The sequence below is a fragment of the Primulina tabacum genome, chromosome 18 (genome assembly GCF_025594145.1).
Source record: "Primulina tabacum isolate GXHZ01 chromosome 18, ASM2559414v2, whole genome shotgun sequence".
NCBI lineage: Eukaryota > Viridiplantae > Streptophyta > Magnoliopsida > Lamiales > Gesneriaceae > Primulina > Primulina tabacum.
Window position 1 is genome coordinate 19046051 of NC_134567.1, and position 18621 is coordinate 19064671.

An 18621-nucleotide genomic window follows, 5' to 3' on the forward strand; every position below is an offset into this window, starting at 1 on the left:
AAGAGATGGAAGTCGCTGCAACTTCCGAGTGGAAAGCCAAAATGCAGCAGCTGGTGAACGAAGTGCAGCCTCAGGAGTTGTGGGATATCGATGTGGCTGGAGTTATATTTGAGGAGGAATATGGAGGTATCAAGGAAGAAGAGTTACAAATGAAGGATTTAATCTTAGCTCCGGCTCAGATGAAAGATCGACAGCCGGAGACAGATGTTTTATAAAGATTGAATAGATGAGAAGTATTGTACAAAGTAGGCTGGATGGTCACTTTGGTTAATTTTGTAATATTGAATCACAAGAAGTTTCTGTAAATATGTGATGAATATGCTTTTAAAGCCATTCCTTGCTCAAATTGTTTGTAAATAATGATGGAGCATTGTGAATACATAAACTGATTGCTCATGGAATCCGATGTAGCTGATGTATTTTAAGATAAATATTTGTTGTGTTGGTCGACCAAATTGATGAAAAAATGAAGTTTGTTTATGGCATATCTTGAAACCTTGGGGAATATTATTTGAAAAATGTTGTTTAACAGTTGATTGGTAACAAGCAGTGTTGACCCGCCATGTTTGCATCAATGTTGAAGAAAACAGGCTTTTTTGTCATTTGTTTATTAGAAAATTTTGACAGAGTTTCTCTTGTAAATGTGAAATGCCAAAAATACAAATACATGTAAACAAATCCCAAGCAGTATATATAAGGTAAACAACATATTTCCAATAACAAAGTTTGGCTTTCAAGCCACTTTTTCAAGTCTACACACCAGAAAAGACACTTTCCAAACCATGGCAAACAAGTGTAAAAAAGTACACCTACTGTCCCTAGCCTACGTATTTTATTTCCTCTCAATGTGCATGACAGTCCAAATGTATATGCTCAGCTGCTGACAGAGATATTCATCAAAGCTTGTTCATTTTCTTTTGGATTGGCCAGCAGCACTACCATGAGGAATTTTCATCTTCGTTGATCTTTAAGGTACTTTCTTGCATTGGGCTTTGAGATTTTCAAATAATTGATTTCTCCAACCACGTTTCATGAAAAATAAATGAGAACCACATGAGAAAAAATTGAGTGTTGATCAACAAAGCTATGCTATGTATGCGCTATATGTTGTCATTGATGTGGAACATGTCACTTTTCTGTGAGATGGAATGAATCTTGCCATTTTTTTTAATTTATGGATTGCCAAGATTCCAGAAAATGGTATATCATCCTCAGTGAATTTGGTGAAGCATCACAATTCCTTGTGCTGGTGCATTTCTTGTAAGCACATGGAAGATTATATAAGTTGCATAAGCTATAGACCAAGCTCTGAATATGCACACCAAGGAAGTTGCTCTGTTGAGGTGCAAGAAGTGAGTGTTGCAAGGTATTGCTCATCAAAAAACTCATTCAAACATAAGCACAAACACCTTGAGTGCAGCATGAAATGTGGTAAATTCTACTGTGTTTTTGTGATAGAGGATTGGGAAAAATGGTGAAATATACCTATCTTGAGAAGGTGTGGCTTGATGTAAAAAATTTGATGATGACAATTTTCAGAAACTTGGATGGCATTACAAAGGCGATGTAATCGGCGGTTTCTTCGGGAAGATCGGTGGGTGTTGATGGAGATTTGGGGGAACGGAATGAGGAAAAAAGAGATAAGGAAGGGGCCAGGGAAAGCATACTCGGATCTAACCTGTTGGAGGAAGAACATGCATTCTAGCTGTCAATTCTTCTTCAGATCCATAGAACCACTCCTTTCAAAACCATATGACAGTACGCTGAGCTTTGAATAGCTAGATGACCAAACAAAGTAGTTAAATGGCCCACTGGACCAAATTGGTCAAATTAGCCAAATAGCCAAAATGAGCCAAATTGGCCATTGGCCCAAATTGACTAGGGGGGCAGTTGTTGTGCCTAAAATCATTTCATTATTTTAGAATCCATAAGAGAAGCCCAACAGATAAAGCCCAGTGGAGTTGCAGTTGGCCCAGTGAAAGAAAGTTGCGGCCGGTTACAGCCATTAGCCAAGATAGAAGATCGTGGAGTGATCATGGAATGCGGTTGAAACTCTCCCGTGGAGTGTGACAAAAGCATAAGGAGGAATCCGAAAGAAAGAGACACACACATCCAACAAAGCTGCAACAAAAGCTTCTTCAATTCTCTCAATATTTTATCTGCATATTTTTCAATTTCTAGCATCCTAGTTTCTTTAGATTTTGGCATATTCCTCCAATTTTCTTGTAAAAAATGTCGTTTGTGTTCATAACAATGTAATTAAATTTGATGTTGTTCATGGATTTTCTCTTCAATTTCATTATATTCCTCAGTTTATATTTTTCGCTTTGAAGCCACACCGAGGGAATTAGAACTAACGGTCGAATCGGGACTCGCAACGTTTGACAAAGAAGTCAGATCATTTCACAATTGGCACGAACACGTGCCTGGCACGCCTCGCAATTTTCGTGACAAACACTATGAATATATTTTTATTTATTGTATCATACGATATAAATTATCTATCAAGAACCCAAAAACACCATAGCTAGGCAATACCATCTTCATAAGGATCAATGATTTTGGATTTGTGAGGGGATTTTGAATAAAAATATTTGAAATTTATGAATTTGATAGGTTGGACATTGAATTAGAATTTGAAGCAAAAAAAAGTAATTAACTAAATAAATGATTTCAAATCATTCATTCTAATTTCGAACCAAATGAATACAATGAATTTGATGTATGAATTTAAATCAAAATCCACTCAAATCTTTCCATCAAAACGCAGAGATAGTAAAGAGTTCAACTCATGGTTTGATCACTAAACAAATTATATTATAAGGCTACCACATTTCGATATCAATTTAATTAAACAATTGTGATGACTATTTTTTTTTCTTTAAGTTAGTTATATGAGTTAAGTTGTAGAAAAAAATAATCGAAACACTGTAAAGCCTATTACAATTTTTTAAAATATTTAATTTAATTTTAATTTATGAATAACAATAATTTAAAATGTAATTTTTTCACATTATATATTTTGACTAGCTACTCAACTGGGCTCAATCGAATCAGCCCGGCCCGTGTCTAATTCTGTACAATCGTTCTCGCAATTTCCCATTCGCTTTGAAATTTGAAAAATCATACGACAAACGTCTTCTTTTTTGCAAGAATCAACACTAAAACCCCTCGTCTTCTCCATGAAATACACTACAAAAAGGGCTGTAAATTTGCCTGTAAAATCACCCAAGGTACAGAGAACCTCTCCAATGGTGGAAAAAGAACGAGAAATCATCGAAATCGATGATTCTTACCCTTCGCCTGATGAAAAGGACACTCCTTTGAAGCCCATTTTTTGCCTGAAAAATCGGGGCCAACTTAAGGAAATCGAGAAAAAAGAAGAGTGTTTTATCCTTGAATTCAATCACAACGATGAGTTGGATATCTTGAAGCTAGGTATTTCTGAGGATCTGGATGATGCCGCCTCTCCCGATGTCCGTGTGGTTGCCGAAAAAGGACAGGTTTTCCTTCATTTTATTAATGTTTACGAAGTTTAAACATTAATAGTTGGAAATCTTGCCAATGGGTTCGCCTTTTTTCGGATGATGTGAAGGGGGTTTTCATGGATTTTGTTATTTCTTATTTGTTAATAATTCATGTATCTGCCTCTGTGCGCTCGTATGCATACAGTAATATGACCACTGGCTCATGTTCTACAACAAATAGTTATATTTTTCCCCTTGGTTTATGATAATGTAGTTTATTTGGGTGAAAACTGGGTAATGATGCGAAATAGAGTTGTATGTAATTAATGATTCTGATTGAAGAACAGTTTGCTGAAGGAATATTCAAAGCTCTTGCTTTATGCCTTTTTGTGGTCTTGATGCTTTGACTTTGAATAAATACTATCCGGTAGTAGTAGTTGTAGTACTGTGGCGCTTAGGATTTGTGATATCTAGCAGTAAGCGTTTCTTGATTTATATCTGTTATGCCTTTTTCGAACCAACTCGTTGTCCTTTGTTTTAGTGACATATTTTCCTAAAGCATATTTGATCCTAATGTATAGGTGGCATGTAGGGATTATCCCCATCCTAGACATGCCTGTGCAAAACATCCGTTTCTGATTACTCCACATGACACTCGCTGTAAACTGGTTAGTGGTAACTTTAATTTGTTTTCATCCCAAGCTTCTTGACCTGTGTGTTTTCAATAATCTAAGATGGTAAGAATATGTGATTGCAATCTTGGTTTTGTTTGGTGCAGTGCTATTGTTATGTTTGTGATTCATCTGCTCCTTGTGAAATGTGGACTGGATCATCTGGTCATTGCCATGCTTTTAATAACGAAGCTTGGAACAACTTGAGGACGTCGAAGAGGCAAGCCTTGACGACTACATGAAGTGAAATATGAACACGGGAACTGAATCGGAAAAACCAGAAAGTGCTGGGAAGTGCCTCATTTTGCCTTCAGTTTTATGGATGGCCATGCTCTAGAAGAGTTTGCTCGCAAGGATATTACTTTTGCATGGATTACTGCTATGTATATATATATCATGGAATTGCAATTTGTAGTAAGCACTAACTAGTAATGGCTGTTCTTATGCAGTGCAAACGTCACTTATGCTGAGTTATTATTACACCTTATATAAGCCATTATGTGTTTATGTTTCATTTGATTTTGTGTTCCACCAGTTTGAAGAGATGTAGATATTTGAGTAAAACCAGAGGTGATGCTTCCAGATAGGCCGGACATTTGTTTTGTCAAGTGTTCTTGAGTGAGAGACAGAAAATGTTAGAAGTCTAAATTCACTAGTTTAAAACATTACTCAAATGAAAACAACAATTACTAATAACTACTATTTAAATATCGTTCATGACATATAAAATACATAACACATCCTTTAGGCATTATTTTCCTCGCTTCTATTACGAGTCTCTCATATTTTCATAGAGGTTCAACTGCATGTGTTGGTTCAAGGATCAAGACTGATGAGAATAGTGGAAGTGTTACCAAACTTTGGTGTTAGGATAATCATTTTTCTAAGGAATCCATAATCATATAGAGTAATCCGATGCTGCAGATGTGACAATGCCTTACCAGTAGCATCGGCAACCTCAATGGTAAGGATGTAAATGAACCAAGTCGTTTGCGAGGTATTCAGCGATGGTTCGGTAAAAATTTTGTTTGAGATCGTTCCTTAAGTTTATCAAGCGAGCTCGAGCTCGACAATTTCATCGTACCGAGCTCGCACTCAAGGGTATTCGCCTCGTAAGCTTGCGAGCCTGTTCACGAGCTCGAACTCGGTTCGTTTAAATGCTATTAATGATAAGCATGCTTCTTTAATTCTCATAATTGATATTTTAGCTAAGAATGTCCGACGAGCTCGAAAATAAGCCGCTTAACTAGCTAATCTCGAGCTATTCGTGAACTTAAATAATTTTAAAACGAGCCGAGCTCGAGCCATGAATCGAGCTCGATCCTATATATACCTTAAACGAGTCGAGTTCGAACTTAATATTATTCGATTCGGATCGTACATCTCTAATCAATTACATTATCATGTAGACTGTTGACTCTAAATTATTTGGGGCCGTGGACTTGTATCATAAGATCAAAATTGAAATTTCTCTCATATATATTGAATGTGTAGACTCCCCGAGAGATTATATATTCACCCCAAATAATCAAGTAAACATTCGTTGTTCTCTCTAAAATTAATATCTCAAGATAAATTTTTCCAAAACATTCCACGGAATCATACGACACATGAACATTAACTTATTTTTCTACTTTATCCTTAAAAATATATATATATATGCTCCTATTTTATCATTACAATTTTTCCTCGAAGCAATTCAAATGGGCCGAATGTGTAACATATCGGACTTGGGCTAAGAAACGGAAGCCCAAGCCAATGTTGAAACGGCGAGCCCTAGAAATAATCAAACTTTATATTCATTCACCTTCTCCACGCATCTCAGTCACGTTATCTTTCACTACTTTCACAGTACGAAAACCCCGGTTCGAGAAGCCGCCATGCCAGGTCCAGTCGTTGAAGAAACTGAATCCCATAAAAAGATACAGGTATTTCTTTGATATTTTCATCAAAAAAATTCTACGTGTATTTTGGGTTTTGTTAATTGGGACCAAACCTTATCTGTTTTTATGAAGGATGAGCCTCTGGTGGAAGATGTGAAGGAAGATGATGACCATGTAGATGACGCTGAGAATTCCGACGATGAAGATGACGATAAGGATGGCTCCCCAGGTTCTTTTTTTTTTTTTTTTTAAATAAAAATAAAAATTATTTAATTTTGTTCTCATATTGAATGATTTGTGTGGTATTGGTTTTTCTCTGGTTTTCTGTAATCTAGAAAGTACAGTGTGATTAAGATTAATGAGGGGAATATGTCTTTTTGAACGTAAATATTTATTTTATGCTGTATTTTATGTTACGGGCTGCATAAAATTCATAAATGGTGTTTTTCTTACTGGTTAATAGGATTAGTGGTTACTCATTGTAATGTAAAACGTTCAGCTATTGAGAAATTTTTCTGTACGTTATGGGAATTCTTCAGCTAAACATTATCCATTTAGATTGTGCTATTTGTTTCTGGATTCCAAATGCTTCACATTATATGCTAATTGTTGTTCTGCTATTAGACTTTAGTTTTCGATTAATTTATCGATGTGGTTGGCATTGATAAGTCATTTGATATTCTTTTAAGCACCTGGTTGATCAAGTTCCGCGTCACTCAGATGTTTGTATAATAGAGAATCACTCTCTTAGGATTTTGCTTGATTCGTGCTTCATCATGTCTAAGTGTGGCTTCTACAAGTGTTTATGAATGAATTTTTTTGTACATGGTGCTCTGTTGCGATAGTCCTGTTACGGTATCATGGATTTCAAATCAAGATACAGAGTGATGGAGGTTATTTCTTTTGGTTGGAAAATTAATCAGGTTCGAACGAAAGTTCCAAGCAGAGCAGAAGTGAGAAGAAGAGTCGCAAGGCCATGTTGAAACTTGGAATGAAGCCCGTTCCAGGAGTAAGCAGGGTGACTATCAAGAGAACCAAAAATGTATACCCAATTCCCATTTCAGTTTTTTCCCACTTTGCTGTTTATTTTTTGTGAATTTTGGTTGATGGATCCGTCTGTATCACAGATTATGTTTTTCATCTCAAACCCGGATGTCTTTAAGAACCCCAATTCGGAAACTTACATCATATTTGGAGAAGCCAAGATAGAGGATTTGAGCTCTCAACTACAGACGCAGGCTGCACAGCAATTTAGGATGCCGGATATGAGTTCGGTGATGGCGAAATCAGAAATAGCTGCTACGGCTACAAATGCACAGGCGGATGAGGAAGAAGAGGAGGTTGATGAGACAGGAGTCGAGGCTCGTGATGTTGATTTGGTGATGACACAGGCCGGGGTATCCAAAGCCAAGGCTGTTAAAGCTCTCAAGACTCACCGTGGAGACATCGTCAGTGCCATCATGGAGTTAACCACATGAAGGAATTATTTTATCGTTATTTTTATTAGCTTTCCCTTGCGGTCGTGCGTTAGAAAAGTTTTGGAATCGACCATTTTGATTAACTTGACATTTTATTCATGAAACTCTGCCTTTTTTTTATCTGTTTCATTCGAAAGTAGATAAACGATGGAAAAGGCTCCATTCGATTATGGTTATAGGAAATATATCATTGCTGGGCGTGATGCATGCTTCCTTCATGATCATTAGATTGCATATGGGTAGATTGGATTCAGGACTCGAAAATCAATGTTCTGAAATCCATGGCTTTGAAGACAATAATGCAAACTTACCCTTTGTTATTTGAAAATATTCTTTGACAAGAACCTGAATATACAACTCTACACTATCCAAATTACTTGGAGATAACAAAAAGGCAAAAACAGTTCATCTTCAGAGATCCTTCGAAGTTCAAACCATTTGCTTCTTTTCAACTGTTGATCTTTTTACAGTCTACACGAACCTCACCTGTGTTATTACCCATCGCGTTGCCGAATTTTCTCTGCCAACCTAACAAATTTTGAGAGTTTAGGACCACTTTGTTTCGTGTTTGTCGTGCAGTATGCAACATTTGATCCGAGGTGAACAGGCCTCACTCACCAGAACTCCTTCATAGTAGCTCACGTCACTCGTAGCAAGGTTGAAAGGGTCCATGGGCACCACCAGATGAGGATTTGTGCTGCCCTGTGGGCATGCTGCCTTCAACTGGTTTGCTTAATCTCCAAGGTCGGATCTTGGCTAGTAGTCGACTTGAAGTTGTAGAGTCTGTTGCTAAATGACGTGAAATGGAATTGGCCTATCGTGTGCCCGATATATATACTGTGAGTTAATTACTGGTAGAACAGACAAAAGTGTAGTGGGGTAGTTAAGAAAATTTACCAGAAAGTGCAACCATTTCGTCTTGAGTTAAACCTTTGTTTGCAAATGCTTGGGTGAGTTAAAGAAGAAGAACATAGCCCATGACTCAGAACAATGAACAGCAGCCCATGAATCAGAACAAACCCACAAATGCTCAAAGCCCATGAAGAAATACATCACATGATTAACAGAAAGAATAAAATCGTTGTGTTTGTTATAACAAACTGGTGTTAGGTGTCAAAGTTTTATTCGTTGTATTAAGTATAAATGTAATTACGTCTCAGATACAGAATATGGTATGGAATACAATTCTTAGATTTCCTCCTCAGTTTCTTTAATTTGGTATCAGAGCCATCAAGAAATGGCTGACGCCTCTCTTGATCCTGGCTCCATCTCATCATCAAGTGTTGTTTCCACCAACCCAAATCTCCTACTCGTAAACCCGGCAAATCAGATCAACTCTGTTAAACTAACAAACGAGAATTACCTCCTATGGAATCTACAGGTCTTAGCTGGACTAAGAGGACTCGGTCTTGAAAGCTTCATCTCAACTCAACCCCCTGTTCCTTTTCGTGTCATCTTCAATGATGGAGCTTCGGAGATTGTCAATCCAGCATTCATTGCCTGGTGCCGTCAGGACCATCTCTTGTTTTCTTTCCTTTTGGCATCCACGAGTGAAAGTGTCCAAGCTCAAATGATCGGATGTGATACATCTGTTCAGTTATGGACACGGGTGTCCACTCTGTTTGCTACACCCTCAAAGGCTCGGGTGATGCACTACAAGCTGCAACTCCAAACACTCAAAAAAGGAGATTTAAGCATGAAGGACTACATTGTTTAAATGAAAGGCTTCATGGATTTACTTGCTGCATGTGGTCATCCCATTTCAGATGAGGATCAAGCTTTATAAATTCTTGGTGGTGTGGGGATTGAGTATGATTCAGTTGTGGTGCATATTACCTCCAAAACCGATTCTCTCACTTTCTCTGAAGTCAGTGCCCTTCTCATGTCTCATGAAAGCAGACTAGAATCTCACAACCTCAATGGTGCATCTCCACCTACAACAAACACTGCTGTTTTTCCTCAGCAAAGGAAAATGAACAATCAAACCCTTCCACGTCAGTCATCTCCTTCGTCTCAAAGAAGTAGTGGACGAGGAAGATTTGGTTGAGGAGGAGGTCGAAAACCATGGTTCACTAACAATGGCAACCCAACCTGTCAAATTTGTGGGATTCAAGGTCATGTTGCTGAGATCTGTTATCACAGGTTTGACAAATATTTTGTACCAACTCCGCATTTTTCTGGACCTCCGCGGCCTTCTCAATCCTATCCAGCAACTTCCTTCACTACCACTAAAATTGAGTCATCACCTGAAGAATGGTGGTTCCCAGATTCTGGTGCCTCCAATCATGTTACTCATGATCTTTCCAACCTTTCCACTAAGAGCGAGTACATTGGAGATGGTAAGATTCACATGGGAAATGGTGCAGGTTTGTCCATCTCTCACATTGGCAAGTCTCGATTATATTCCCCTTGCTCCTCTCGTGTATTCATTTTAAGTAATCTTTTTCGAGTTCCTATGATAACTAAAAATCTTCTTAGTGTGAGCGAATTTGCTCAAGATAATCATGTTTTCTTTGAGTTTCATCCTCGTTTATGTCTTGTGAAGGATCTAGCAACACAAGCAATCATTCTCCATGGGACTTTGCATGACGGTCTCTACAAGTTTGATATGGGAATGCCTGTCTCAATTTCCTCCTCACAAGCACTTTGCTTCAACTCTGTCCTTCCTCCATCCAATAATGAAAATCAAGAGCCATGCCATACACTTACTGCCCGTCTGTCTCCTCCAGTCTTAGCACAATGGCATCTTAGACTAGGACATCCTACTTCCTCTATAGTCAAGCAAGTTTTGCGTAGTTGTAATGTTCCTTTTTCCAGAAATGAAATTGTTAATTTTTGCAATGCTTGCGAACTTAGAAAAAGTCATCAATTACCCTTTTCTTCTTCAAACACTAATGTCTCCCCGCCCCTTGAATTAATCTGATGTGACGTGTGGGGACCTGCTCATACCATTTCAAGAAATGGATCTCGCTATTACCTAAGCTTTGTTGATGCTCATACCCATTACACTTGGATATACTTTCTTACACTTAAATCTGAAGTCGCACAAGTATTCATGCGTTTTAAGAAACATGTTGAACTACAGTTGGATAGAAAAATCAAGTGTATTCAAACTGACTCAGGAGGGGAGTTTAAATGTTTAACCCCTTTTCTTCAAAGTTGTGGTATCATTCACCGATTTTCTTGTCCTTACACTTCTAAACAAAATGGCCTTGTTGAACGAAAACATCGTCACATTGTGGAAACAGGACTTTCTCTCCTTACTCATGCATCGATGCCACTTTCGTACTGGGAAGATGCCTTTTCCACTGCTGTTTATCTTATAAACAGGCTTCCCACCTCAGGTCTTCATGGCACAATCCCACTCCAGAAACTTTACAACAAATTCCCTAACTATTCCCTTATTCGTACTTTTGGATGCCTTTGTTTTCCTTGCCTCCGCCCATATAATGCTCATAAACTTGAATTTAGATCAACTCCGTGCACGTTCCTTGGGTATAGTGATCTTCATAAAGGCTATAAATGCATCAATAGCTCGGGAAGAACTTATATTTCACGACATGTAAAATTTGATGAACTCACCTTTCCTTTTACTTCTCCTTCAAATTCTAAATGTTCTATTTCTACTAATACAAGCTCTATTTCTTCTTGTTTATACTTACCGCATATTCAGTCATCATCTTCTCTTTCCATTTCTCCTGAGTCTCCTGTCTCATCCTTTTCTCCTTCAATCTCCCAACCACCTGCACAGTTTTTAGGTACTTCATCTTCTCCAGTGGCAACCACCTCTCCCCCCCTGTGAATCACCATCCCATGATTACTCGTGCTAAAGCTGGAATATACAAACCCAAGGTCTTGATAACTACCAACTCAGCAGACTCTGAACCTCTAAACTTCAAAGATGCTCAATCTCGTCCCGAATGGTGCGCTGCTATGCACTCTGAATATGGTGCGTTGATGCAAAATCACACATGGTCTCTAGTCGAGGTTCCCCTGCATACACCTCTCATTGGCTGTAAGTGGGTATTTAAAACTAAAACCAATCTTGATGGTTCGGTTGCTCGGCACAAGGCTCGTTTAGTTGCTAAGGGTTACTCACAAACTCCGGGGCTTGATTTCTCTAAAACCTTTAGTCTAGTGGATAAGCCAACCACAATCAGAATTGTGTTAACCATTGCAATCTCACAAGGATGGAGTGTGTAGCAAGTTGATGTCAATAATGCTTTTCTAAATGGTACACTCTCTGAAACAGTGTTCATGACCCAACCTCCAGGGTTCGAAATCAGTCAACCAAACAAGAATCTGGTGTGTAAACTACACATGGCTCTTTATGGTCTCAAACAAGCTCTGCGAGCTTGGTTTGATCGACTGCGTCACTCCCTTTTATCCATGGGATTTATCGCGTCCAAAGCTGATGCATCTTTATTTATTAAATTCACTACTACATCGGTCATCTATGTTCTTGTCTATGTCGATGATATTTTAATTACATGGAACAACAAGACGCAGCTTGATGCCATCATTCACCAATTGAACTGTCAATTCTCTCTCAAAGACCTTGGTGATGTATCTTATTTTTTGGACATTGAAGTTGTTAAGTCTTCATCTGGTTCTCTTTTTCTCACACAATCTAAATATGCTCGAGATTTGTTACTTCGTACAAAGATGAATGATGCAAGACCTTTTCCTACTCAAATGGCTACTGGTGTTAAATTATCTTCCATAGATGCTGATCATTTTCCTGATGCTACCTTGTATAGGAGTACGATTGGGGCACTTCAATACTTGACGATCACTCGTCTTGACATTGCCTACAGTGTAAACAAAGTCTGTCAATTCATGCAATCCCCATCTCTTTCTCATTGGAAGGCCGTGAAACGCATCCTTCGATATTTGAATGGCACACTTCATTTTGGAATTTCTCTCACGGCATCTTCTGATCTATCTCTGCAAGGCTATTGCGATGCTGACTGGGGCAGTGATCCTGATGACCGCCGTTCCATGTCTGGCTTCTGTTGGTTCCTTGGCACATCTCCGATCTCATGGAGCTCTAAAAAGCAATCTGTTGTCTCTCGCTCAAGCACAAAAGCTGTGTGGGGACCCGGACGCTAATCATCTTCTTAATCATCTTTGGGATTTAATTATCAATTAAGAAAAACCGGGTCTAAAAATTTTTCTTTTTAAAAATGTAAGTGCGGAATGTAATGGAATTTAACTAATATACATCTAAGTATAAAAGTACAATAATGTACAACACTTATTCAAACTAGTCTAAGGTTCAACTACTAAATTTCAAGTATTAAACCAAGTCTACAATAAGTCTGGAATCACCACTCTAACTCATCTTCTCTCATCATCTTCTTGACCCCGATCCTGCCCCACCTATTGTCATGCACACATACAAAACAAGACAACAGCCGGATACTCCGATCAGAATAAATCCCAGAATAAAACATGGTAGACATGCATGTACACAATATAAATCATAAAGCATACTATCATGCATAAAATAAATAGCAATAGGTTTCATAGTCTATGAAATTAAATCAAAATAAGCATGCAGTAACAATAGGTTCCATAATCTCTGAAACCAAAATAAAATAAGCATGCAACTCAATTCAATTCATATCTTGACTCAACTCAACTCAACTCTAACTCTAGGGATCCCGGTGTGAATAAGACGTCACTGTCTGTCACCTACCCTCCCAATCGGGGTGACTGTACGTCTTATTCCTAGACTTCGGCTCTGTTTGTATCGAATATCTACAATCGGAGTGACTCTGATCCGAAGCGTCGATACCACCGAACGTCTAGCTATTTGGAGAATCTACCAAATGACTCACCTATCTCAAAGGCTTGAATATAAATCTACAAACAAAGCATAATCATATAAAAAGATAAACAACAATTCTAGTATGTGATTTTGTTGGGAAACTCAAATTGAATCTCATTTGAGTTGTGTCTTCCCCAAACAAACATGAATTATACCTTTGTCTTCCTTGTCTGACAAAGACGAAGTCTCGTATCCCAATCTGTCCATATCCAAATCTGATAATGACAATAGCATAGATACCATATCAGTACATAGCTCAGTTCAGAATTTGTACTGATCAATACTCAAACCAATACATAATCTGATCAATGTCAATGATATAATAATACAATCTCATCAATACTGAATCTGATCGAGCTAATTCAACTGATGTTTTGACGGCATAACAATACGATCTCGATATCCCCGTCAATCTCAACATCACAAATATAATATCAGAATTCATAATCAGTATCAATACAATTCATAATCTCAATATCGGTATACTCAAAATCAGTAACGACACAACTCTGATATCAAATCTCAATCAAATCCACTCCGAAAATCATAACAATTTCATAAACAGTCTATTCTTTAATCTGACTTCAGTTATACAATGCCTACTGTAGCAGAAACACCATATCTGATTCATATTCAATTCTGACAATATCATAAATTCAAATCATGTCTAAACGTAACAAAACTTACGTCCAGTTGTAGCCTATGTTGATAGAAACTCAGTACTGTAATCGGATTCAAAAATAGATGGACGAATTTTGCGTAAATCTCACTTGTTTTCTTCGAAAGAATTCTGAGCCTTTCTTCGTTTCCTTCCTCTGAATTCTCTAAGGATAATATGTATATATATATATATATATATATATATATATCAAGTGCACGATGGAGACCAAGTGGCATTTTGGAAATTTGCATGCTGCGCGCATATGCGCGCACAAAGCCGCGCATATGCGCCGGAGGTTATGCCCGGCACCTTCCGCATTTATCTTCTCGCGCATATGCGCGACATATCTCGCGCAGATGCGCGAGATGTTCTATCTCGCACATCCCTTCACTCGCGCATATGCGCGCCTCCAGCCGCGCATATGCGCCCAAGGTTCTGGACGTTCCACGCATGTGCGCGCATTCAAGCCGCGCATGTGCGGGCATGGTTCTGTCTTCCTCGCGCATGTGCGCCCATACATGTCGCGCATGTGCGCGGGGACTCTTCTTGCACCTCATGTCAAATCTTCTTTCGGCTCTCCCGGTCTGATCCGTTTCATCTATAATCATCTCAATTAATAAATAAATCATTTCAGATTAATCTCAGATTACAATAATAAAATCTCGGGCCTTACATTTCTCCCCCTCTTAGATCTGAGTTCGTCCTTCGAACTCGCAAGTAATCAATTCAGACATATCAGAAGGAATGTATACAGAGTTTAAATCAGAAACTCATCTCAATGAATCCATTCTGAAATCTTAATCTCATATCAGATTTTGTCTTTTAGATAGTCTCGTTGACCTGCTGACAATCTTACTGTATTTCCAACAATAGAATAATCTTAATTTCACTCTGATTCCAAACTGGAATAATAATTCAAGCAGTATAATATCGTAGTACCCTCGAAATATTTTGACAAAATCAATCTCGCAATATTGGTTATACAACATCCGTATATACCAATCAATAGTTCATAATAAATCAATACCATCATCTGTTACCAAATCTGTTTATCCTATTCAAGGATATATTAAATCTTCGGCCCCAAATACCAATCGTCACCATCCGACGTTGGCATATTAAGTCTGTTTGGTTTGAGCTATCTTCATTCTCTTCTGAATTAGCTACATTTTCTTTGTCATATCTCTGACCGTATCAGCTCCTATCTCAGGTATATCCGAGATATTATTCTTATATCAAAGAAATCTGCAGTACTTACTGTACAATGTGTTGTCTGTGACTATCTCATTATCCATCTGGTAATCTGATAACTATTATCGTACAATGATTCACACAGCAACACTATGTCATATCAACTAGCACCAGCATCCAGCACTGCAGCTCCCTGGATATCTTCTAATATCTGGATAGTACACTCTGGCTATGTGTTAGTCGGTGGATAATATATGAGAAAGCTTATGGTATATTCTGCCACAAGTACAAAATTAATCAAAATTCACAATCTGATATAATCTATTTCAACATTCTGGTTAATCTGACCATTTCTCTGACATCGATCTTTGTCATCTGGTCATGTTTGTACGTCATCGTGTACCAACTAAAAGATATAGATTGAAGAATCTGTCAACCACAATCATATTATATCACAATCTGGAGAGTATTGCAGTGGTCTCATTACGAAATTCATCAAAATATACTCTCCATGTCTAATCAGAAATATACAAATTCTGTAATGAATCTTCTGATTTCTATCTTTCTGTCTTCATTTATTGGCAATTCAGACATTTCAGTACAATTTCTGCCAACATTTCAATACAAATTCTATCATAACTGATTTAATCTGTCTACATCAAAATGGTCTGTCCAAATATTTTACATTCTCAGTCACCCAAAATGAAAACCGAATCCACTACTGTGTGTTTCTGACACTATCTGTCATTTCAGATTCGAACTATTTGGTATAAACAAATCAGTTAATAATATAAACTAAAGAAAAATATCTACCTGGTATTCGGTTCTGACTATCGATATCAAATTCTATTGTACAATTCTGAAACATTTGACATCACAAGATAATCATTTTCATACAGTAAAAATCATATAGCTGTCACTCTGATTGATGCTCTACTCTGATTATCGAAATTAAGTTCTGAACATTCTGGTTAAATTTCTAAACTGCCGTAATTCTCGAATTCAGCTCTGATTCGATTTGAATAATCTGTATCAACCCTTGACTCAGAATAACAATACTATCAAATCAGATTCATAATATCAATAATCTATACTGATCTAGTAAGTTCAGTAAACTCATAAAACGGCAATTCCTGGCAATATTGTCAATTCTGACTAATCAATCACGTCTTCATGTCGTCCTGATCACTGCTATATATCATCTGCAATTATAATATGCCCCCAAACAATATAAGCTGTCTCAAATACTATTTTAGAACAATAACAATACTCAAGCAGATACAAGATAACAATCGTATAGGATAATCTGCCAACTCAGACCAAAATAAATTTCTGACATTTCTGACATTTCTGATATTTCTGATCTTTCTGATATCGGTATCATTCTCAGTCACTGATCATGATCTCAACTGTGTCAAAATCAATCGGTATACTACTTCAGATATCGCATACTCTGAATAAAATCTATTTCAAGCAGGATTTATATCTGAATAATTTCTGTATACAATAATCACAGTTCTCAGAGTATTCAATACAATATTCAGATATTCGATTCAATCAATCAGATGCTGCAAATATATCAAAATATCATAGATACAACGAGCATGAAATCATCAGAATATCTCTGAACATACTGAAACATGCCACAGAGAAACACTAAATCATATGTAACTCATGGTCGGTACTCTTCTACTGATCTTTCAATTCTTTCAATTCATTCAATGTTATTCTGTACATTCAATATCATTCTGTACTGAATTCTAAAACAACAAACAATACCTGGTATCGATTCAATTCTGAAATTTATCTTTCTAATACAAAACAAATCTGGAATCTTATCTGGCAAACATCAGCCAACTCGTACATCACTGGCGAAATCTGCCAATGCTAGGCTCGATTTCAGTACATCTACTGAATACATAAGGATACCATCTGCTCCTTTCTGTATCAATCGAGTCATAGACAATACAGATATCAAAGGAATTCTAGATCTAGAATCCTTACCGTGGAATTTCTACTCAGCAGCCATATCTGGTCTGAACCTTATACTCTCCTGAAAGGAATCTACAATAGTTCTGTACTTGTTCAGCATATTAATATCAATAATGCGGTCAAATCAGAAAACACAAGTACATCACAATCTAACTCAATCTCATTCTCATCTTACTGTAGTATACAATATTTCACAGAAATCTCTAATATCAACATTTCCTTTCCAAAAGTAAGGAAATTAATACTACAGTACATACAGACCCAACAGGTACAGCATATCTCAATGCAATTCATTCAAAAATACTCATAACGAATGCATTAGTATATATCAATACATATGCAACATAATCATAGAGTAACAATACCTGCCACTATATCATCAAGTGCGTCCTGGGTCTGTTCTTCGGTCACTACCACCAGATGATTCTACTCCCTGAAATCTTCGGGAACCTCTCTGTGGACAAACTCTAGCAAAGTGTCCCGGCTGTCTACAGATATTGCATCTGCCAGTCACTCCCCGGCATTGTTCAGTGGGATGTCTCCCTCCGCAGTTCCTGCAACATAATCCAGTATAACTCGGGCTGGAAACACTGGAGTTAGATGAACCACTCGGTTCACTTCCCAGCTTCTTAAACTGTTTCTTCCGAATTTTCAGCTGTTCTTTCTTTTCACCACTGCTACTGCCAATCTCGATTCTGGAAGGCAGTTGTTGTGAATTTGATGCTGGAAGAACGTACGAAGCTCTCTTTTGTCCTATCAGAACTGTTTCTGCTCTTTTGGCTCTGTGCAAGGTATCAGTAAAATTAATCGGTCGTTTCACATTTACCAATGTACGTATCTCCGGATTCAATCCCTGAATGAACTGACTAGATATAGCTTCATCATTTCTAGCCACATGAGGGACAAAGCGTAGTAAGGTAAAGAACTGAGCCAAATACTCATCAATACTCAAGTGACCCTGTCTCAGATATGAAAACTCTGCACCTTTATCCTGTCTGTATGATACGGGAAATATCTATGGTAGAATTCAACCTTAAAAATTTTCCACGTAATCACTGAACTACGCTGTTCCAGAGCCTCTTTAGTTACTAGCCACCATCTCCTTGCAATCTCCTGTAACTGGTTTCCAATCAGTTTAACCCTACAATCATCTGTGAAACCAAGAAATTCAAATAGCATTTCTATGTCTTCAAGCCAATTCTCACAATCTACTGGCGTCTCAGTACTCTGCAAAATCGGCGGTTGAAATGACTGAAACCTCTTCCACTGTATTTCCATCTGAGTCTCTGATATATCTATCCGTTCAGTCGAAGTACTACCCCTTTCTGGAATTCTTCGAGGAGGTATATCTGATTATCAAAACATTAGTAACCAAATACAACAAACCTGTCCCAGTCTTTCTTGATCATCTTACTGCTGATCATGAATCAGATCTTATTCATACT

General features: G+C 37.7%; 2 protein-coding genes and 1 long non-coding RNA gene across 4 annotated transcripts; all 3 read left to right on the plus strand.

Annotated features, from left to right (window-relative positions):
* Window positions 1-3063: 3063 nt before the first annotated feature.
* LOC142533214 (uncharacterized) lies at window positions 3064-4657 on the plus strand. Of its 2 annotated transcripts, XM_075639895.1 has the most exons (3): window positions 3064-3503; window positions 4049-4135; window positions 4246-4657. In XM_075639895.1, the coding sequence occupies exons 1-3, from the start codon at window positions 3183-3185 to the stop codon at window positions 4378-4380; spliced, it is 543 nt and encodes a 180-aa protein (XP_075496010.1). In that variant the 5' UTR covers window positions 3064-3182; the 3' UTR covers window positions 4381-4657. The 2 variants fall into 2 exon arrangements, with proteins under 2 accessions (XP_075496010.1, XP_075496011.1); XM_075639896.1 differs by lacking the exon at window positions 4049-4135.
* Window positions 4658-5913: 1256 nt separating this feature from the next.
* LOC142533274 (nascent polypeptide-associated complex subunit alpha-like protein 2) lies at window positions 5914-7702 on the plus strand. Its single transcript, XM_075639982.1, has 4 exons — window positions 5914-6066; window positions 6154-6250; window positions 6945-7063; window positions 7149-7702. Exons 1-4 carry the CDS (start codon window positions 6019-6021, stop codon window positions 7497-7499), a joined length of 615 nt encoding a protein of 204 aa, XP_075496097.1. The 5' UTR covers window positions 5914-6018; the 3' UTR covers window positions 7500-7702.
* Window positions 7703-8448: 746 nt separating this feature from the next.
* LOC142533275 (uncharacterized) lies at window positions 8449-12189 on the plus strand. The gene is made up of 2 exons (XR_012816709.1): window positions 8449-9865; window positions 10045-12189. It is a non-coding gene; the product is annotated as an uncharacterized LOC142533275 (long non-coding RNA).
* The last annotated feature ends 6432 nt before the right edge of the window (window positions 12190-18621 follow it).